Genomic DNA, 23,445 nt, shown 5'->3' with positions numbered 1-23,445 from the left:
TGCATATCATCATTCAAGCCCTTCCTAATATCATTTACATCCAAATTAAACAGCAGTGGTCTCAAAACAGATCCTTGTGGCACATCACTAGTTAACTTTCCTCTTCTGGCATATCACTCCCACTATATGCATCTTATCAACACCTATCGGACAACCATCTCCAATCCAATGCACTAATCTACTATCCCCATTTACAATTTAATTGCCAGCTTGTTGTTTGGCAATCTGCCAATGGCTTCAGCAAATTCTAAACATGTTCTGTGTGTGTGTGTGCATCTCCCTTGTTCAATGCATCTGTAATTTTGCTAAAACATGATCTTCCTTTAGAAAAACCCATGCTGCCCATCAAAGAGAACACTGCTGTTCTTGGTCTTTTCTAGCCTCTCTAACACCTTGACCACAACTCCAGACAAACAGTTTGGCCTGTAATTTAAAGCCGTGGTCTTATTTCCTTTATGAAGCAGAACAGTTTTGCCCTCTTTCCACTTCTTTAGAACTTGGGCAAATCTAAGGCTCATGCTAAAGAGATAAATTACAGATGTTATTAACTCCCTGGAACATTCCTTCAAGACAAACACACAGTAATATGCCATCAAGTCCTACAGACTTACTGACATCAAGTTTGCTCAATTCCAGAGGTTTTGCATGATGTTACTTTCACATGGATGAAATACTTTTATGAATTGTTCATTCAATATCTCTACTATATCCTCAGCAGCGGCATCATTCTGATGCCATCCAGCATCATCCTTCTATAATTATTCTTTCTTCTACTGTCCATATTGAAAAAAACTCTAAGATTTCTTTGGCTTCATGTTGCAATATGATTGCTCATATTGCACTTTTGCTATATGAGCATCTATTGTTACCAAGCCAGTCATCTTTCTTCCTTGCTCTTTATTATCCTCATGCAACTGACTTACCATTCATCTTGTGCTGCCTCTGTAATGCCTTCTTTTCCATTTCACACCTACCTCATTTCACTTCTGACATGGGAATGCATTCAGCCTTGCCTTTACTAGAAAGTTCCTGAACAGGTCTCAAGCACCATTGATCTCCTTTCCATTCAATTCTTCATTCCATGATATAGCTGCAAGCTGTCTTCTGAGCTTGTCATAATTACCAGCCTTATAGATCCACACATATCCTTTTTTCACAGAAGTCCTGATATGGCTGGCCATTACCCAAGTAATCATTTTTTGGTTGCTTTCACTAACTGGAAGAGATTTGACACCTCATTTATAATAACATCCTTTAATTTCATAATTAAAATCACCCATAATGATCACCCTTCTCTTATTAGCCCAGGCCTTTTTCCATATACATTTTCTTCTAACTTCCCTCCATATTACCAGATCTATAGCAACACTCAACTAGATATTTCATTCTGTTCATCTGCACTTCAAACCACACTGCTCTGGGCCTTTTCCTAACTAGCTCTTCTTCCAAATACACTATAGATGTTAGATCTCCTCTATTGACAACTTTGCCCATAACCATGTTCACAATTTTTTATTATTTTTTTTAAACAGATTGACCTTCTCCCAGCCATTATCATTCTCATGTCTTATGGTACTACGACCATGCCAATTGGGGTGACATCTAGGATTTCTGTTTCTCTCCCAATGTAAACATCTGTTTCAACCTAATAACTGAAATAATCCTTGCTGGAATGAGCTCATTTATTTCCCACTCCACTCAAAATCTCCAACCACTCTCCATGCCCTGATTCTCTTGCAAGTATACTAAAGCACTCTTATTAAAAAAAAAAAAAATAATAGTAATAATAAAATAAAAAAGGCATGTCCATACACTTGCTCAAGTTAGAAACCGCAGTTTCTCACTCAACCTACATTATAGACTTTGGCCCTTCATAAGTGCCAAATGTAAAAAAAAACTTCTGCCTTTCCTTGTCTCTACTTGTCTCATATCCTGATAGTACTGTGGTAACATTGCCTAAAGATAAAGAAGACCTCTTGGCATCAGTATTTTCCTCCAATTCTTGTATACTGAATGATATGGCAAAACTCCTCGCTCCATATTACTAACTGCCCATTGATTTGGGAGGAGATATATCTAATAAGTCTCCTGGTCTGCATGTATCTTTCCATTTGTGCTAAAAACTTTGGCTCCAGAATTAACATTTTTCCTGTATTATCTATACATCCAACAGCATGGAAGCAAACTTTTTATGCAGTTGTATCTAAAAAGGGAGATAAACTTCACCTATCAGACCATCTTCCAATTACCCTTGCCTCAGTCTCTTAGGGAGCTGCCAGGATTTTTACTCCTGGAAACTCAGATTTTTTCATCCTGCAAAAGAAACAAACTGGCCAGGATGCATTCATTTACAGACATAATGCACCGAGCTTCTATCCTTCATTACTTTGGCTGTAATTCCAAAACAACCACAGTACAATCAGAAGTAATTGAGAAGCTCATTAACAGCCAACATCTTCCCTGTTGCAGAACACCAATTAATTAGTATAAATTAAAGATACCAAGAAATTATATATTGGTTTAATCCTTTATCCAAGTATAAGCAAACTAAAGTTTGCACCTGAAATATAATCAGGACTAGGGCAACTCATGTATAGAAGCTAATGACTTCACATCGCTTGCTTTAGTATCCCATAATGCAAAGCACATATAAGGATATGCGCTTTGCATTATGGGATACTAAGGCAAGCGATGCGAAGTCATTAGCTTCTATATATGAGTTGCCCTAGTCCTGATTATATTTCAGGTGCAAGCTTTGTTTGCTTACACTTGAACAAAGGATTAAACCAAGTATATAATTTCTTGATATCTTTAATTTATAGTATAACCAAGTGGAAAAACTTCCAACAACCAATTAATTAGTGATCACCAGTATGGGATTCACTACACTCATTTGGCAAATCGCCTAGTCATTTTGGGCTTGCTGCCACTGATGAGACCTAAATAAAGGTCGAACTTGGTCTGGGTAATGGTTCTTTTCATAATGCATCGCAATATACACATCTTAAAGGAAGTATATGTGCCTTGCTTTTTTATCATCATCATCATCATTGTGGGAGGTCCCACTTGCATAGCTCACCATACCTTGACTTAAATGCATTCACTGTCTCTGCACTCATCATACTCAGGCACTGCATTCCATTCCCCCACCACTCTCCATGCAAAGAATCTACTCCTCGCCCACTTGCTCACACCTTCCTTTATACAGCTTCCAGGTATGGCCTCTTGTTCTACCCCCTGTCTCCAGACATTCTATGAAAAATCTCATCCACATTAATCTGGTAATTATCCCTTACCAACTTATGTCTCAATCATGTCTCCCCCTCTTCCTTCTATCTACTAGGCTCTGCATTTTGCATTTTCAAGTCCCTATCCACCATCACTCCCAGATCTTTCATCTCCTCCACCTCCTCTAAGATATCTCAACCAATCTTATACTCTGGGATATGAGATATTATTATTACGGTCAACTCCAAGGAGTCCTTAGACTCATCAAAGGAGGCCATAAAACATTGTCAAGAACTATTCAGCATTTGCAGTCATGTCACCCACAGCAAACTCTGGCAGCTTATTCCACTCTCCAAGTGAAAAACCTAGTTCTAACACTCTTGTTAAAGGGTGTTAGAACTAGGAGGAGATAGCAAGAATTAGAAGGAGATACCAAGAATTGCTGTAAAGTTGGCAGCCTCTGTGTACTAGTAGCCTAGTTGTGAAGATACTTCATGACAAACTTTGATTACACTTGGGTGAGGATTAAACAAGAATATAATTTATTAAGTAGTAAAAAAAGGTAATTATTATTATTATTTTGTTGTTTGGAGTGCAACTGATGGTTCACTGTGATGTTATATCTTGGAAGATATAAAACAATGAATGTACAAATAATTCATGTTGAAAATAACAATACATCATCATCAGTGTGTAGAAACAAGCAAATCAAAGAACAGGAATACAAGATACCTACAACAATCAATTTACCAATTAAAAATGGTTGCTGTATGCTAGAAATTAATATTAATATGTAAATATGTACAGTACCAAACAGATTAACCTGAACAAGCTGAATTTTCATCAAGTTTTTGGTTTTTGTCATCAAAATGCCATTAGCCCACAGTGAGTAACCAAGAGCTCAGTAAACCTTAATCCAACAATTTCATTGCAGAATCTGACACCAGAATAAGAGACCACTGTCATAACAGAAAATGCTTATACAGGACAATCATTGGACCTAATGTTTTATATGGAACTGAAACTGATCCAACTGGCCAAGATGCAAAAGCCTTCAAATCTCTGAAAATACAATCTTTAGAAAGTCTTTAACCCTGTAAGAAAGAACATGGAGAAGACTTAATCAAGAACTATACCAACTCTATATATCCCCGTTACTAACTGATCAAATCAGATCTTGCAGACCTGAGATGGCTTGAATGTGGATGAGGAAAGAATGGCTAAACAAGCTTGCAAATTGAGAGTTCTAATGGAAAGACCTAGAAGAAAACCATGGCAGGGAGTGGAGTGGTGGGTCCTGGATTGGACTTGAAGAGCTCAAGACCGAAGAAATGTGGACGAAGGTGGTGCTCGAGTAAAGAATCTTAGAAGTTCAATAAGCTAGAAGGAAACTTGATTGCTTAGGAATACTTAAAATTAAAAGTATTTGACCTAGCCAAATTAAGAGGAAATTTTACATACATGTCATAGAATATTGGTTTAAAAAAATACTCCAAAAACAAAGTAAATTCTGATTATTACTATTTTTTTTTATCCATATATATTGAAGTTATTCACAGTTGTTACTGGGAAAACATAAGCTGTTATACTATTATAAATGTGATCAAATCAAAGTTTCTAAACTTGTGTGTGTGGGGGGGGTATAATGCTATTAGATATTTATTCTTTTCATTTTGATAGCAATGGAGGTTGGAATCCATCGGCACTAAAGTGTCACTTAAAGAATATTCTTAGTAAGATACAAGATCATAAGTAAAATAAACACTCTAAATTTTTTTTCTTATATTTGCTTTACATATCAGCCACCATGCTGATTGGATACTGTACCTGCTGTCCAACCAGTTTACTGAGTTGAAATCCAACCCTAGGCATAGATGTTTGTTAATTCCTTTAGGTGAGAGATGGATTTTATTTTCCTGTGTGAGATCAACATCTTGCTTTCAAGTGTCCTGAAGTGACTTGAAGATGTTTCATGTTTGTTTTCTAGCACAGTTTGGTTATTAACTATTAGTCCACCTATCAATCTTCGAGACAATGACCCTTCAGTTAACCTACCCTTGCTATCTCAGCAGACTTCTGGTAGAGCACCATGTAATTGTACTTCAGTGTAGATTACACACTTCAACATGTAAGTTTACACCCTTTTGTGGGGGGGGAGGTGAGGGATTCACTGTGTTTGTGTGTGTGTGTATTTTTCAGTGGAAATAGGATAGTAAAGTTTTGGGGGGAAAGAGCACCTTTTTGTAAATCTCATGTTATTATAAACTGTTTACAGAATAATTTTAAAATCTAGATCATTTTATGTATATACAGTTGACCCTTGAACAACGCAGGGTTTACCCACTCTGCCATGCAGTTGAATATCTTCCCAAAAAACTAACTACTAATAGCCTGCTATTAGTAGCCTTACCATACAGTCGATTAACACATTTTATATATGTATTATATACTGTATTCTTACAATAAAGTAAGCTAGAGAAAATAAAATGTTATGAAGACAATCGTAGTCTCCCGTAGCTCAGTCAGTATAGATGAAGCCCTTTGGTCGGAAAGACCTGGGTTCGATTCCTGTCAGTGATGTGAGGAACCTTTATCTGGTCTCTTTCGACTAAAGGTGAGTTAGCCAGTCTCATATGGAGGTAGGGGATTTTTTTCACCTGGAGACTCGGGTTTTTCATCCCCCCCAGAACAGGGCAGGTTTGCCTGTTCTGGGGGGATGAAATTGACACACAGGTGAAAATTATACTATTAAATAATCTTTGTACATGAGTTTTCCATTATTAATTTTGTATTGATATGTCTACTCACGGTATACCTCTTTTAAAACTAACTGTAAATCATCCTATTACCCTAAACGTGTGTCATTGATTAAATTTCTTTCTTGCTTATCACTGAGTTTATTTTACAGTGCCATATGTTTTGTTTGTTTTTTTTTAGGTAAAATATTATAAGTTGATTTTTGCCTTGACATCTACTGGTATATTGGTTTTAGTCTCCTTGTGTATACTTTTGTATTTCTCATTCGAAACTACAGGTTCTTGGCGGTTTTTATGGTCCACTTATGGATGCATGTAAGTTGAAGTTTGTAATAATAATTTCATTGAAAAAAATTAATTTGAAGCATATAGTAGTACTGAGCATCATGTTGTTATCATAATAGGTATTAGGATTAAATGAGAAAACTAATAAAGAAAACAAGTCTGAATATTATTTGATTATGTGTAATGGTTTTATTTTCATGTAATGTCACTCATTGAGTAAGTAATGACAAATCTGGGATAAAAAAAAGGAAAGAAACAATTTTTTTTTCTAAATTTAAATTATTCCACTTAGGTTAATTACCAGTTTGTTTTAGTGGCCAATTGGATAGTCTCTGGTTTGTATATTTATTAAGGTTGCTTAACACACAAAAAAAAATAGTTGGTGCATGATTTTTGTCATATAGTAATGAAAATTATGACGCTATCACCTTGCTTAACAGCTGCATAAGACAATTTTTTATTTCCAGAATTACAAGTTAGTTTGTCTACCAATGATATCAAGATACTGAAGGAGTTCAAACCATACCCTTTGTGCTTGTGGTTTGAATATATTACAAATAATACCTGAATATATATATATATATTATTGGTGAAATGAAATAAGCAAATGTTATTATTAAATCCATTTAACATGATTAATTTTTCTTCAGTAGATAGCATTTATTCCATCCAGAATAAACATCATCCAAAATTTTGTGTTTTATTATACTGATGTTTTTTTATCTTGTATATAAATTTTGTTCTTATAATTAAAAGCATTATGCACATCTGTTATTAAATAAAAATTGTTTGATAAGACTAGTAGAACACAGAATATTTCCAGTTTTGTATAAATAATGCACTGTTTTTTGGTGTTTAGTAAATAAATCTCTTGCTGCTGTAGTGTCATTAGAAACATAAGCCATCAAATCATTTGTTTTTAGCCCAGTGGACCAGCAGGATGTGGACATCAATGTCTTTAGTTGTAGATATTTCTCACTAGATGATGAAATTCTACCACCATTCATGGACATCTGAACTGGCTTGAAAAAAGTTCTGTTTGGTCTGTAGTGCATGAACACAGGATTATTTAACCCATAGTACTAATGTGAGTAGAATCACAAAAAATAAAAAATACAATTGACTCTCATTATACCAAACCATTATAACAAACTTGCTCATTCAAAAGCAAAATATTCACTCTAACAAACTATTCCTGTTCATAACTTATTTTAACTGTATTACAACACCACAAAATTAATTTATAAAAGTATGTTGATTAACTGGCTTATATTTCACTGGATTTCAAACCAGCATCTTCAGAGCAAAACATGTTAACAGTTTCTGTAAGTGAAATTGAACTGTTTCACTTACAGAGCCTGTTGAGTGAGATGCCAGAGTCAAAAACAACCCTGGATTAAATTTACATCACCCATTAATCAAACAACCAGTGCAGAAATTGCATGGGATAAAATAAAAAAGGTGAAAGGTAGATTCTATAAATTAAAGATGCCAAGAAATTATATTCTTGGTTTCATCCTTTTTCCTACTTGTATACAGAGGCTAATGTTTACAAGTAGTGGGAGCCAGACCCAGAAGTGATACCAAGGTTGAAGTAATGCAGATGTCATATTTCCATATACAAGTAGTCAAAAGGTGTCGCACCTTATTTGTAGAATACTCGGGATTAGAGATAGATGTTGAAAGGTAGATTCAAAACATACTATTTGTCTACATTGGAACATAATGGATGTATTTTTGCTGATATGAAAGCTATTGCAGACACTTTGGCAGTAAACTTTACCAGGATCTCAGCAATATTTTCCTATCCTTCTGATTTTTTAATTTTAAAATAACATGAGAACAGCGACTAAGCTTTTGTACAGGGAATTGAACCATACAATCAGCCATTTTTTAAGGAGGAACATGAAAGAGCTCTCTCTATCTCTCTCATTATATTCTATGGATCTCCTCTTACTATACAACAGAATATTTACAGAGGAAGAGGTACAAATTGTTGGCATAAGTTAATTTCATTTTATCCCAAAGCCAGGCAAGGATCCAGACCAGTTATTGTCCCATTACTCTTACTAGCTGTCTTTGTAAGGTCTTTGAAAAAATGGTAATTATCAGGCTGCTCCAGTGCTTAGAAAGCAACAGACTTCTTTCCAACACACAATGTGGCTTTTGTAGACACTGATCAACCTTGGACCATTTGGTACATTTTGTGTTTTGAAATATATATGAGATGCTTTCCTGAAACCACATTTTCTTGCTTGGAAAAGCCTATGACACAGTCTGGAGATATGGTACAAAAGATCTGTTTAATGTTGGTCTGAGGAAGAAACCTTCCTGTTTTTATTAATAACTATCTATCCAGCCATGTCTTCAGCCATAGCATCAAGAAGAGTGGGCTCCTGAAAGCTCTATTTTTTTAAGTGTGATTCTCTTCACTATTAAAGTGAACTCAGTTACTGGACAGCATCCTCCCACAGTAGGCAGCTGCCTTTATGTTGATGACTTCACAATTTACTGTCACTTCTGCAGTTTGAGGATCATTGAAAAACATTTGCAACAAGCAATCAATCATGTCTCTTCAGGGACTCTTTGCCATTGGTTCAGGTTATCTGCAGAAAAACCCGCATACATTTCTACCAGAAATGCACCCTCCACTCCAGTCCTGATTTAAGAATGGGACAAACTATTATCACCGTAGTTCCAAAGGCTAAGTTTTTGATAGAAAGCCAGCTTTCTTGACTCACATTTGTGATCTTTGGAATAAGCGCAAAAAAAGCATTAAATATCCTCTGCATTCTATCCTCTACATACTTGGGTGCTGCTCGATGTTCCTTGCTCTACATTTATTGTGCACTTGTATGTTCAAAGCTTGATTATGAGTGCCAGGTTAACAGTAATATAAGGGAGAGCACTCTCCAGTGATTGGATCTGATCCATCATCAGGGGATCTGTTTAGTTACTGATGCTTTTTGCACATCACCCATTCAAAGTCTTTATGTTGAATGAGTGGATGTTTTGAATGAAATGCAACAGTAGTTATGAATTCAGAAGAATATGCAAAAAAAAAAAAAATGAACATCCTATTAGAGGATTCTAATACTTACTCATTCCTAGACAGGGATCCCATATGATGTGCACATAATAAAACTAATGAGTTGATTAAAAAGTTACCTAATTGGCCAGAAGAACTAAAAAGATCTTTATCATCAAAACATCCATTGGTCCCAAGAATTTATAGAGTACCAAAAATACATAAAAAAGATATTCTGTTAAGTCCAATTGTAGATGGGGGAGATTCTCTGACCCCAAACTTAGCTAAATATCTGACAAATGTGATAATACCACACATGGGGAAAAACAGATTCATTTATAAAAAATAGTTTGCGTTTCATTAAAAAGGTAAAGGATGTAAATATAGAACCTTCAGACATCTTAGCAAGTTTCGATATAGTCAGTCTCTTCACCACTGTACCCAGAAATGACACGGTAGATCTACTTGGACACCTTTTCCCACCAGACACTGTAGGACTATACAAACACTGCATGGAGAACACTTTTTTCATATTTTAAGACAAATATTGGGAACAAAAAGGACTTGCCGTGGGTTGCCTCCTCCTCCAGGTGTAGCCAACCTTTTTATGGCAATTTTGAAACAAATGCATTAAAAACTTATCAAGAAAGACCAAAAGTTTGGCTACATTGCATAGATGTTATTTTCATAATTTGGTCAGGAATAGTAGATGAGCTGATTGCTTTTAAAGATTATCTAAATAGCTTGCATCCAAATATAAAATTCACTCTTGAACTAGAACAGCATAAAAAATTACTTTTCCTTGATATCCTTATTGAAGTAAACGAAGAGGGGAAAAGAGTTATCCTTCTCTGTATACAGGAAACCCACCAGATCGGGAAGATTTTTCAATGCTGCTTCACATCACCACCACCATCCATTGCAAAACATAGGCATAATTAAAACTTTGAGAGACAGAGCAAACAATATATCTAGCACACCGATGAAGAGAAATGAAGAATTACACTAACTGGCACAGAACCTTCCACTTAATGATTTTGAACACAAGATGATCAAAAAAATTCTCAATACAGCTCCTGCAACTCCCATACTTGAACAAGATTTCAAGAATGCGATCATGCTGCTGCACACCAAAAAAGTCATGGACAAAGTTGCTATGTTGCTCTGCAAGTACAGCATAAAAGTGGCTTTTCTACCTTTTAAAAAAATATCAAGATTTCTACGTCCACCAAAACTGCCACATCATCACCCCCATGAAAACAACCTATGAGATTCATTGTGCTTGGGGCATTTGTTGTGTAGGCCAGACGAGAAGGTCGGGAGAAATCCACATGTCTGAGCATGTAAAAGATGTCGAAAAAAGAAGGGAGCACAAATCAGGCTAAGCATTCCACACAGCCACTACTGGCCATCAAGTACTCTGGCAACAGACAAATATTGATAACAACTGTTTTCACAAGGAAATTTAAAGAAGCTGCACTAATGCTTAGAATCCCTACACAGTGCAGTAAAATCAAGGCTTGATTTTACGTCAAGTGTGCTCTGCCTTCATCAAAAATTTAACTGCCTCAGATTTTGGATATAGCACGAGTGAGCCACAGAACATGGCAACAACTAGCAATGTTCAAACATGCATACAGCAACGAATAATTCATTTGTATTCAGGTTTATCAATTATTTGACAATGTGAAGTTATATAAAAAAAAACATCTAACGTGTGTAATTAATCGTAAATAAGCTTTTGTTGTGTTGAACCTTTATACACACCCTTACCCTTGTTGATGTAAGTCTTATGATGAATGAAATTTGTCGCTTTTTTTAATTGTTTATTTTTAATAAACTTTTTATATTAATATGTGATCTCAACACCGAAAACTACCTACAAAATCTTCAACCTGTTCTCGTAAGGTTCATTCCATAGCCCAGCTACCATGTTGATCGTTCGCTCACCTCTGGATCTCTATCTCCTCCCCATCACCAAGCAATCCTGGTGCTCAGATCTGCACATAGTAGTAAAGATGGGGTCTTATTAAGGCTTGATAAAGAGGAACAATAACCTGCTTGTCTGTGCTTATCAAAGTATTCTTCAGTAACCAAGTGATCTGATGAGCTACTTTTGCTATGTGCCCCTTAAACTTTAACTCTCTATCCACTAACACTCCCAAGTCTCTGGCTTCATGAATTTCCCAGAGAACAGTTCCCCTAAGTGAACTTAAGCATTGATGATAATCTTGTTTAGATTTTCCAGAGCAAGATTGCCAGGTTTGCTGTGCATGTCTATTTGAGTTGCTGACTAAACTTTTCACTGCCTTTGCAGATATCTTGCCAGAAGACTCATTATTTTATGGTTATGAATGTGCACGTGGCTGACTAAAAGACTATATATAAACAATATATATATATATATATATATATATATATATTGTTTATATATATATTTATCATCATCATCAAATTCCTGCCAAGTACCCTCAAGGAGTGTACAGCATATGATAGTACTATAATTTTCCTCCAAATCAGTTTGTTACTTGTCAAGACTCCAACATTATCAGATCTTATATTTTTATCGTGTAAGGTACTTTGTACCATATCAATCCACTTATATCTTGGTCATCCTCTGGGTGGTGTTTCTGCCAACCTGGCAGACAACACTTGTTTTGCTAATCTTTCCTCGCCCATTCTGTTTAAGTGACAATACCACCTGAGATTAGCTCTGCTAACACATTCCTGGATTCTGACAATGTCAGGGTCTTTCCTAATATCCTAATTTTTAATATGATATTGCCATTGATGCCACCTGTTCACGCCTCTAATCTTTCTCAGGACTCTCATATCTGCGGTCTCTAGTCTTTGATCAAGTGTTTTACTTCTGACCAATTCTCAGATCCATAATTTAAAACTGGTTTGAACACTGTCTTCTATACAGCTAATTTAGTGTTCAGACTAATTTCTCTTATTCCATATGAATCTATTCATTTGACTTCCTACCATTCCAGCTTTGTTAATTCTGTTGTCTACTTCCATATTTAATTTACCATCTTCACTAAAAATTGTGCCTAAGTAGCTGAAATGTTTTATTTGTTCCACAGGTAATTCGTTCACAATGCAATTGACATTTTCAATGATTCTGTCTATGTTCAATGTCTTTGTCATTTTATTGCTGACCTTCATACCATATCTATTAGAAGAGTTATTCAATTTAGTCAGGGAATCTTGCAGACTTGTAGCGGATTTATTTAGAAGTATAACATCATCCGCATAAAGCAAAGAGCTGACATTAACATCTCCAATTTTGATATCATGTTTAATACCACTTTCCTTCATAATGTGATCCATATAGATAATGAATAACAGAGGGGATAATGTACATCCTTGTCTCACACCAGATTCAACAATTCAATATTAACTGCTGACTTACAACTCAAATAAAGACTAAGTATTGCTTGATATAATGCCCCATTGACACCATATAACTGTAGCGTTTTGAATAGCTTCTCAGTTGGCACCTTGTCATATGCCTTTTCCAGATCGACAAAGCTTAAATACAGATCTTTGTTATATTCCCATGATTTCTCAACTATTTGTCGTAAAGTGAAAATCTGATCCTGACAACCTCTATTTGTCCTGAATCCAGCTGGTTCTTCACCAAGCTTTTCTTCCACAATTCTTCTCAACTGTTTCTCAAGTACACTTGCATAGATCTTACCAGGAACACTCAGTAGGGAAATACCTCTGTAATTGTCACATTCAGTTTTATTTCCATTTTTATATATGGGTACTATGAAAGCTCTACTCCAATCATCAGGAATTCGTTACTCTGTCCAGGCCTTCTGAACAATGCAGTGCAGCCACTGTAAACTTTTATACCTCCATACTTGAGCATTTCTGGTCAGATATCTTCTACTCTTGCTGCCTTTCCACATTTCAAGCCTTTGATGGCTTTTTCTACTTCAAGTATAGATATGTATTCCTGACTGTATGCCTGGTGAGTGTTTTTTACCACTGTGCTATCACTGCTTGTTTCATTTAGCAATTTTTCGAAGTAATTACTCCATACTATAAGGATATCTTTTTTCTCCTGTTTTCATGTCACCTTTATCATCTCTAACTCCTTTTACAGCACTCTTTCCTCCATTTGTAAGCTGCTTCAACAACCTCCAGAAAATTTTGCCACTTTCTTCGTATTTATTTTCTATGTTCTTCCCAAAGTCCTCCCATGAATTTTGTTTAGCTAATTTTAGTCAGTGTTTAGCTTTCTTACATTTCTCTCTGTATTCTCTAAGAGCACAAGCTGACTTATTTGCCAGGAACTTTTGATATGCATTCTTCTTTTCCTTCACTGCCTCTTTAACTTCCTGTGTCCACCATGGAGTTCTGATTTTTCTATCCTTGCAGACTATCTCACCACATGCCTCTCTGGCTGAATCAATCAGGGTTGTCTTCAAGGCTTGCCACTGAATCTCCAAGGTTTGGTTCCTATTCTCAAACTCTTTCATTTTTTCTTCAATAATCTTTGTGTATTTTAGTCTACAGTTCACATCTGAGAGCTGCTCGAGTTTTATTTGCTTTAAAACTTTCTTACATGTCATTTTTATCAATATGAAATTCAATTCTATCCTGCTCAAGACTAAATCACTTCCAATTTCAAATCCTCTGTACACTCTGGTGTCCTGTACCAGGGAGAAAACATCACTATCAACAATAACATAGTCATGAGATTTTTCTTATTCCTTGCCTCTTCTCTCCAAGTGAATTTGTGCACATTTTTATGTAGGAATGTGGTGTTAGTAATAACCAGTCCATGTCCTGAGCAGAAATCCAACAGGTATTTGCCATTATTATTAGCTTTGGTCTTTTCTTCAAATTTTCCCAGAACATTTTTTATTTCTGACAATCATTTCCTACTCTGCTATTCAGATCCCCAACAAGGAATAACTTTTCACTTTCATTGTGTCAGTTGATTTCTCTAAAGCCTGAAAAAATTCCTCCACTTCTACCTTAGTAGAACCTTCTGTGGGACCATAGGTGCAAATAAGTCTCATTGTCCAATTCCCCATTCTGATATTAGTCCACATCACTCTACTTGAGACTGCCTGCCATTCAAGAAGATTAGCCTCGTATTTTGTGTTGAATACTATGGCTACTCCTTCTTTTCATTGACTGTCATTTCCTGAATATAACATTTTGTATTTATTGCTCAGAAAGATTTCACCGGTTTTTGTCTTTTTTGTTTCAGTCACCCCTATTATGTCGATCTGGTACTTATCTAATTCCTCAGCTAGCTCCATTTCTTTGCCATCCAGGCATCTTATGTTGATAGTCCCGATCTTTAACTCTGGTGATATTGAGTTGGGGTGTGTTTTCAGATTTGTTCCAGTAGCTGACTTTTCGCTGTTCGCCCTGGTGAAAACAACGGGCCTTGTTTAACCAGGCAACACACCAGCCAGCATGAAATTTTGTCATGTTGTACCATCATTTCATATCTTCATTTAAGCCAATAAGAATACAATTTGGTCGGCTAAATCCCAAATTGCCAGCCCATCCTCTTTCGTTCAGTATCTAGGCAGATACCCAACAGGGTGCACTACGAGAGTGTGAGGATTGGACATTAGGTCCGAAGCTCTGGTCGGTTCTTCGCATTACTTTAAAGGCTATGTGGGGGTCTCCATTATACAGCTTTACATATATATATATATATAAATCAGGGTGTTGCTAGGTGTGTGGTGCACACCCACAGAATAGCATTATCACCAATATTATATTTTAGCATTTATTCATGTTAAAGACTCCTCTAATTGTTTCCTGGCTTCTCATGATTCTTAAAATTAAATGCAATATACTAATTCATGAAGAGTACTCTTCTCAACATGTAAACATTGCATCACATTCACTTTAATAGCCCAGGAATGCAGTCACAAATACAGACATATTTGAGCCCTTTGGCATTACATTGGTTTTGAATCACCCAGAAGGCTAGGCAGAGTGTGCGCTAAGACAATAGCACCCAGAAATCAGTGGCTGCGATTGTGTCAACCAATACAATTGAAGGTTGTCATTTGGCATGAATTGCTGTTTCTTAGTATGAATGAGTGATATATTGCATCCCTCAATTTGAGTCCTTGAGAGACTTTCAAATCATTTATTAAGAAATTTTGTTTAATTCTCACATAGTTATTCTCCTTGTTAAAAATTGGTAACATGAGAATTCTATTCCAGTCATCTGGGATTCATTTTTAATCAAGACTGAATTAAGCAGTATAACCATTACTTTTATACTCACTATACTTTTAGATCACCATATTTCAGCATTTCATTTGCCTTTCCATATTTCATATGATTGCTTTTTTTTTTTTTTTTTTGCCTAAAATAATGATTGTGTTCCTCTTGGATGTTTTTTAATTACTCATGCTTCGTTTAATAATTTTTCATGGTAATTACTATTGATATACAGATATTATTTATTGTCCGTTTTTGCATCGCCTTTTATGATCTTCAGTAATTCCCATATGCATTAATTTTTCATCCATTTTTAAGCTCTTGATATCATTGAAAACATATTCTTGTTTTGGTGGTTTTTCATCTGTATTCTTTACATAATCCTTACACAAATTTTTGTGTATCTACTATTATACATGGAGAATTTAGAAAAATTTAGGACGGCTATGGGCATGCTGACTTACTATTCAGGAACATTTTTTATGAATTATCCTTTTTTGTAGATAATAAACTCTTCTGTCCAAAGTGAAGTTCCTCTTTCTTCCTTTGGAGTTAGTTTCATTGGCATGCTTTCCTTGCCAAGTCAGTGTTTTTGTCAGATTTTTTGCCACTCATCTAAGGTTTAATTAGTTCTTGTTTTCAAACTTGTTAACTTTTTTTACCATAACATTTGTATATATGAGTATCTTTAACAGATCACATGTTAGAGTTGTTCTCTTTTGTTTCTTCTCAAAACTTTAGTACACATTTTTTTATTTCAATTAGATGTTCATTTGTGATCCAACTTTTCAACAGGTAGTCTTTATTTCTTGCTTCACATTGAACATCACCAGCCTGTTATGCTAAATGGTTAGCATATCTGCTCTCTGGCCAAAAGGCTGCAGGTTCAAATCCTGCCGTGGGCACGGGTGTTTGCGATTGTTTGTGAAAATACTAGTGGTGGTGGTGGGCAGCAGTAGATGGCGTTGGTGTAGTTGTGGTGGATTGAGTGGTGGAGACAGAAAGCTGTAGAGTAGGTGCCCTCCCTCGATGAGTCTTTGGACTCCCTGGAGGTGTCACATAATAATAACAACATATACCTCCTTGCACTTTAGACTGATCTGCAGATATCACTACCAGTGATTGGATAATAAATAAGACTTTTTGCTTTTCCCTTCACATTAATTTATGCACATTTTAACATGGGATCATGCAGTGTTAGTAATAGCTAGTCGATGTTTTGTACAGAAATACAGCAAGTATTATTAGCACCTGCTGTTTTCCAAAACATGTCTATTATACACAAGTGTCCAAAATCTAAGGACAAACTACATTTTCATCTGTATGTGAACATACGCTCTTCATGTTCCACAAAAAGCTTTGTGGAACAAAATGGGGTGTAAACAAAGACACTCAAAACTACATATATGGCATATAGGCCTACTAGGGAATATGCTTCATCAATCTGGACTCCAGCTTCTACTAGCTCAAAAGAAAAACTTGGCAGAGTACAATCAAGAGCAGCAAAAATTATTATAGATGCAGTCTCATCCACAAATAATTTAAAAGCTCAACAGGAGTGTGGACTTCACATATTAGAAGACAGAAGAAAACTCTCCACAGTTAAATTCACTAACAGGATCAGGAGCCAACAACAGGATCACATCTCACTCAGGACTTTTGATGTCTGGACAAGAAAATCTAGACTAAAGGGATCATCTACTTTACAATACGAACATGAAATTAGAAAACAGATTGACCTAAAGCACCTGTCCATTAAAATAAGCAAAGAGCCATTCTTTTCCACTATTCTATCAAAAAACGCAATGATAAACTTAAATCTCCTAGAACCTTCTTTAAAAACAGCAAGAAAATAAAAGGACCTGACACTATACATCACTTAAATAATCTAAATCATGTCATTGCCTACACTGATGGATCATCTGATGAAGCACTCAACCAAGGAGGTTCAGGGGTTTTTTCTAACTCTACCTGGAGGTGAGGAAAAGCAAATCAAACCCGACAGCTGGCAAAATAGCTTCAAACTTCATTTGTGAATTAACAGCCACACAAACAGCTCTCAAGTTCTGTTTCTCAAATCCAGTAATAAACATTACAGAAGGCCATCTATCAAAATCTGCACTTGAGGCATTAAAAAATGGACAAACAAAACTCACTCAGGAAATTCATGAACTACTAACAACTTTAAATTTGAAAAAAATATGAACTGTACACTGGAATGGATACCACCCCATGTAAATATTGAAGGCAATGAAAGAGCAGACAGACTAGCCAAAGAAGCAAGATATTTCCTCAAAAATTACACCCACTCTCACTAACTAATGCTAACTCTGTCACCAAAATAAGATTGATAAAACAAACTATCAAGAAGAAGAATGAAATCAGTGAAATTAATGAAATTAGAAAAATAACTCCAATCATCACCAGGCTAAGGACAGAACATTTTTAAGGCATGAAAATACAGCCAGATAGTAGTAGGAGCTATGAAACATGCAAGAACTGTCCTGGAGTTGAACTAACACCTAGCCATATCTATTGTTGTCTAGCAATTGCTACTACTCTACAGAAAATTGACAATAAACCTAGAGAAAAGGGTGCTTAAGGGTCAAAGCTGTATAACTGAGAGGAGACCTCCACATAGCCTTTTAAGGAATGCAGAGAACCAACCAGGGCTTCTGACCTAATGTCCACTTCTCACCTTCTCGTGGTGCACCCTGTTAAGTATCTACCTGGATACCAACAAACGAGAATGGACTGGCAATTTGGGATTTAGCTGGCCAAATTGTATTCTTATTGGTTAAACCAATATATAGAAATGATGGTAAAACATGACAGAATTTCATGCCGGCTGGGGCTCTGCCCGTTTAATCAAGGCTCCCATTGTTTTCACCAAGGAACCAGGGCAAACAGCGAAAAGTCAGCTACTTGAACAAATCTGAAACACACCCCAACTCAACATCACCAGAGTTAAAGATCGGTACTATCAACATAAGAACCTGAATGGCAAAGAAATGGAGCTAGCTGAGGAATTAGATAAGTACCTGATCTACATAATAGGGGTGACTGAAACAAAAAAGACAAAGCTGGTTAGATCTTTCTGAGCAATAAATACAAAATGTTATATTCAGGCAATGACAATCAAGGAAAAGAAGGAGTAGCCATAGTATTCAACACAAAATACGGGGCTAATCTTCTTGAATGGCAGGCAGTCTCAAGTAGAGTGATGTGGACTAATATCAGAATGGGGAATTGGACAGTGAGACTTATTTGTGCCTATGGTCCCACAGAAGGTTCTACAAAGGTAGAAGTGGAGAATTTTTTGAGGTGCTTTAGAGAAAGCAACTGACACAATGAAAAAGGAAAGGTTGGTCCTTGTTGGGGGTCTAAATAGCAGAGTAGGAAATGATTGTCAGACATACCAAAATATTTTTGGAAAATTTGGAGAAAAGAGCAAAGCTAATAATGGAAATACCTGTTGGATTTCTGCTCAGGTCATGGACTGGTTATTACTAATTCCATGTTCCAACATAAAAAATGTGCACAAATTCACATGGAGAGAAGAGGCAAGGAATAAGAAAAGTCTCATTGACTATGTTATTGTCGATAATGATGTTTTCTCCTTGGACACCAGAGTGTACAGAGGATTTGAAATTTGAAGTGTTCAATATTTAGTCTTGAGCAGGATAAAATTGAATATCATTTTGAAAAGAAAAACATGTAAGAAAGTTTTAAAGCAAATAAAAGTTGAGCAGCTCTCAGATGTGAACTGTACACTAAAATACACAAAGATTATTGAAGAAAAAATGAAAGAGTTTGAGAGCAGGAACCAAACTTTGAAGATTCAGTGGCAAGTCCTGAAGAAAACACTGATTGATTCAGCCAGAGAGGCATGTCGTGAGGTTGTCTGCAAGGAATGAAAAAACAGAACTCCATGGTGGACACAGGAAGTTAAAGAGCCAGTAAAGGAAAAGAAGAAAGCATATCAAAAGTTCCTGGGAAATAAGTCAGTTTCTGCTCTTAGAGAATACAGAGACAAATGTAAGAAAGCTAAACACTGTATATAACTAGGTAAACAAAAGTCATGGGAGGACTTTGGCAAGAATATAGAAAATAAATATCAAGAAGGTGGCAAGATATTCTGAAGGTTGTTGAAGAAGCTCAGCAATGGAGGAAAGAGTGCTGTAAAAGGAATTAGAGGTGATACAGGTGACATGAAAACAGGAGAAAAAGATATCCTTGAAGTGGAGAGTTTATTTTTCACTTGGTTAGACTATAATAAGTTTAGTTTAATCCTTTATCCAAGTGTGAACAAAAAAAGTTTGCGCCTGAAAGTATCTTCAGGACTGCGGTAAGGTAGTGCAACACCAGGCAACTCGTTGCAAAGGTGGAGAAAGCTCTCATTACTCTTATCTCAGTATCTCCCATAATGCAAAGCACATATCCTTGCGGATATGTGTAATGCTATGCATTAAGGCAAAGGTCACTACCCATACCGGCTTCGACCTTTATTGAGGTCGAAGTTGCCTGGTGTTGCACTACCTTACCCCAGTCCTGAAGATACTTTCAGGCGCAAACTTTGTTTGCTCACACTTGGATAAAGGATTAAACTAAACTTATTATATCCTTGAAGTGTGGAGTAATTACTTCGAAAAATTGCTAAATAAAACAAGCAGTGTGAAATCACTTGGTAAAAAACACTCAACAGGCATAGAGGTTTAATGGATTTTTTACAACACTCAAAAAGAATTAAAATAGAATTTAATACTTCCTATATTTCGTCCTAGTCACTAGGACATCTACAAGGATTACAAAGACAATTAATGTAACATGCACACAAAAACTTACAATACTAAGACCAACCACGTGGGTGACAATAAAGTCCTATCTAGGTGGAGCACCCTCTAAGGGCAGTAGTAGGTGGCCTGGAATGTAAGGTGGGACCTCTGGTGATGACTGTTTCCCAAATCTTCGGAAGCTTAATGCAACCGTATTTGTTAAGATTTGGTTGGTTTCTGAGAGCTGCTGCTGCTTCTAAGAAAAGTCTCTCTTTCTTGAATTTGCTGTGGTGGAGCATGGTGGTTTTCTTCCATGATACGCTGTGGGTGGTGTCCAAAACATGGTCAGCCAAGCCTGATTATGTAGGTAGCGCGATCGCGCTACCTACATCCCGATAGAACATGACCCCACAAAAACACAAGTTAAGAAATTAAAAATCTTACTTAAAAAAGTAACCTCCTGGCCCCCCGACGTCACAAAAAAACTTAAACCTTTCTGCTCCCGTCCCCCCTGAATATACGGTTTACCAAAAATCCACAAACCTAATTCCCCACTCAGGCCTATAGTAGATGCCACCAATGCACCTTGTTACAGACTGTCTAAACAGCTGGCCAACTCTCTGTACCCCCTCACCGGAAATTCAGCTTCCTATATAAAAAACTCGACTCACTTTAAAGCCCTCACAGAAAATTTAACCTTGAATAATACAGACATATTAGTAAGCTTTGATATCTCCTCCTTGTTTACCAATATTCCCTTAACTGACACTTTATCTCTCTTAGAAAACGTTTTTCCCTCTGACATCTTAGATCTCTTTTCCTTCGCCATCAACTCTGGGTATTTCGCTTGGAATAATAAAATCTACAAGCAGATAGAGGGAACTGCCATGGGCTCCCCCCTCTCCCCCCCTTGCCAATTTCTATATGGTAGATTTCGAAAAACGAGCCATAGACTCAGCCCCACTCAAACCTTCTATCTGGCTAAGATATGTAGATGATGTGTTCTCTATATGGCCTCATGGCCCAGACACGTTAGACTCCTTCCTCAGTCATCTCAATAGCCTACATCCAAGAATCCAGTTTACTATGGAAAAGGAAAAGAACAATTGTTTACCCTTCCTAGACACCTTAGTCACGCATGTGCCTAATGATACACTTGCCTTCACTGTATACAGAAAACCCACACACACAGGCAGATACATTCACAAACTCTCCCACCACCACCCCTCAAAACAATATGGCTTCATTAAAACCCTTACCAAGAGAGCCCACAATCTTTGTTCTAGTGGAACCGCCCTCACTACTGAGCTTAACCACATACACAGAACTTTCCTCTCCAATGGCTACAGCGAACACAGCATCAAAAAAATAATCAATTCCTCCCCCATTCCCCGTCCCTCTCGCCAACAAGAATTTAAAAATGCCATCACCATACCCTACATCTGTGGCACTTCGGAAAAAATAGCCAAGATACTAAAAAAGTATAACCTACACACAGCATATAAGCCCTACCGCAAACTGGCTACCCTTATCCGTTCTACGAAAGATCAGCTCCCTCCTCTCTCTCTGCCTGGAGTTTACAAAGTACCCTGTTCCTGTAAGCTTGCGTACTTTGGACAGACAGGCAGATCAGCATCCATCCGCCTGGAGGAACACAAGTCTTACATCGTTAAACACAACTATGGCCATTCAGGCTTGGCTGACCATGTTTTGGACACCACCCACAGAGTATCATGGAAGAAAACCACCATGCTCCACCACAGCAAATTCAAGAAAGAGAGACTTTTCTTAGAAGCAGCAGCAGCTCTCAGAAACCAACCAAATCTTAACAAATACGGTTGCATTAAGCTTCCGAAGATTTGGGAAACAGTCATCACCAGAGGTCCCACCTTACATTCCAGGCCACCTACTACTGCCCTTAGAGGGCGCTCCACCTAGATAGGACTTTATTATCACCCATGTGGTTGGTCTTAGTATTGTAAGTTTTTGTGTGCATGTTACATTAATTGTCTTTGTAATCCCCGTAGATGTCCTAGTGACTAGCATGAAATATAGGAAGTATTAAATTCTATTTTAATTCTTTTTGAGTGTTGTAAAAAATCCATTAAACCTCCAATATAATGTCCTCACAGCACTTAAGCCTCTACACAAGAACAGGCATAGAGTCAAGAACATATATCCATACTCGAAGTAGAAAAAGCCATCAAAGGCTGGAAATGTGGAAAGACAGCAAGAGTAGAAGATATTTGACCAGAAATATTCAAGTATGGAGGTATAAAAGTTTACATTGGCTGTACTGCATTGTTTAGAAGGCTTGGACAGAGGGACGAATTCCTGATGAATGAAGTAGAGCTCTCATAGTACCGATATATAAAAAGGGAAATAAAACTGAATGTGACAATTACAGAGCTATTTCCCTACTGAGTGTTCCTGGTAAGATCTATGCAAGTGTACTTGAAAAACAGTTGAGAAGAATTGTGGAAGAAAAGCTTGGTGAAGAACCAGCTGGATTCAGGCCAAATAGAGGCTGTCAGGATCGGATTTCACTTTACGACAAATAGTTGAGAAATCATTGGAATATAACAAAGATCTGTATTTAAGTTTCATAGATATAGTAAAAGCATATGACAAGGTGGCAAAAGAGAAGCTATTCAAAATGCTACAGTTATATGGTGTCAATGGGGCATTATATCAAGCAATATTTAGTCTTTATTTGAGTTGTAAGTCAGCAGTTAGAATTGAAGGAAATACAGGAAGATGGTTTAATGTTAAATCTGGTGTCAGACAAGGAAGTACATTATCCCCTCTGTTATTCATTATCTATATGGATCACATTATGAAGGAAAGTGGTATTAAACCGGATATGAAAATTGGAGATGTTAATGTCAGCTCTTTGCTTTATGCAGATGATGTTATACTTCTAAATAAATCCACTTCAAGTCTGCAAGATTCCTTGACTAAATTGAATAACTGTTGTAATAGATATGGTTTGAAGATCAGCAATAACAAGACAATGACGATGAAAATAGACAGAATCATTGAAAATGTCAACTGCATTGTGAATGGAGAACTTGTGGAAAAGAAAACATGTCAGTTACTTAGGCACGATTTTTTAGTGAAGATGGGAAATTAAATATGGAAATAGACAACAGAATCA

General features: G+C 36.6%; 1 protein-coding gene across 4 annotated transcripts in view; it reads left to right on the top strand.

Annotated features, from left to right (window-relative positions):
- PIG-U (phosphatidylinositol glycan anchor biosynthesis class U) overlaps positions 1 to 23,445 on the top strand; it is a 276,485-nt gene that overhangs the window by 101,538 nt on the left and 151,502 nt on the right. For all 4 annotated transcript variants that reach the window (XR_016548865.1, XR_016548864.1, XM_090398373.1 and 1 more), the window contains one exon: positions 6,166 to 6,299. Coding sequence is in view for 2 of the 4 variants with exons in the window: in XM_090398373.1 (XP_090254499.1) it covers positions 6,166 to 6,299 (134 nt within the window). In the remaining 2 variants the exon portion in view is untranslated. The remainder of the gene's footprint in view (positions 1 to 6,165; positions 6,300 to 23,445) is intronic.

The sequence above is a fragment of the Typopeltis vanoorti genome, chromosome 1 (assembly GCF_054136105.1).
Source record: "Typopeltis vanoorti isolate ZY-2024b chromosome 1, IOZ_Tvanoo_1.0, whole genome shotgun sequence".
Classification (NCBI taxonomy): Eukaryota; Metazoa; Arthropoda; class Arachnida; order Uropygi; family Thelyphonidae; genus Typopeltis; species Typopeltis vanoorti.
This window is presented reverse-complemented; position numbering and strand designations above follow the sequence as displayed.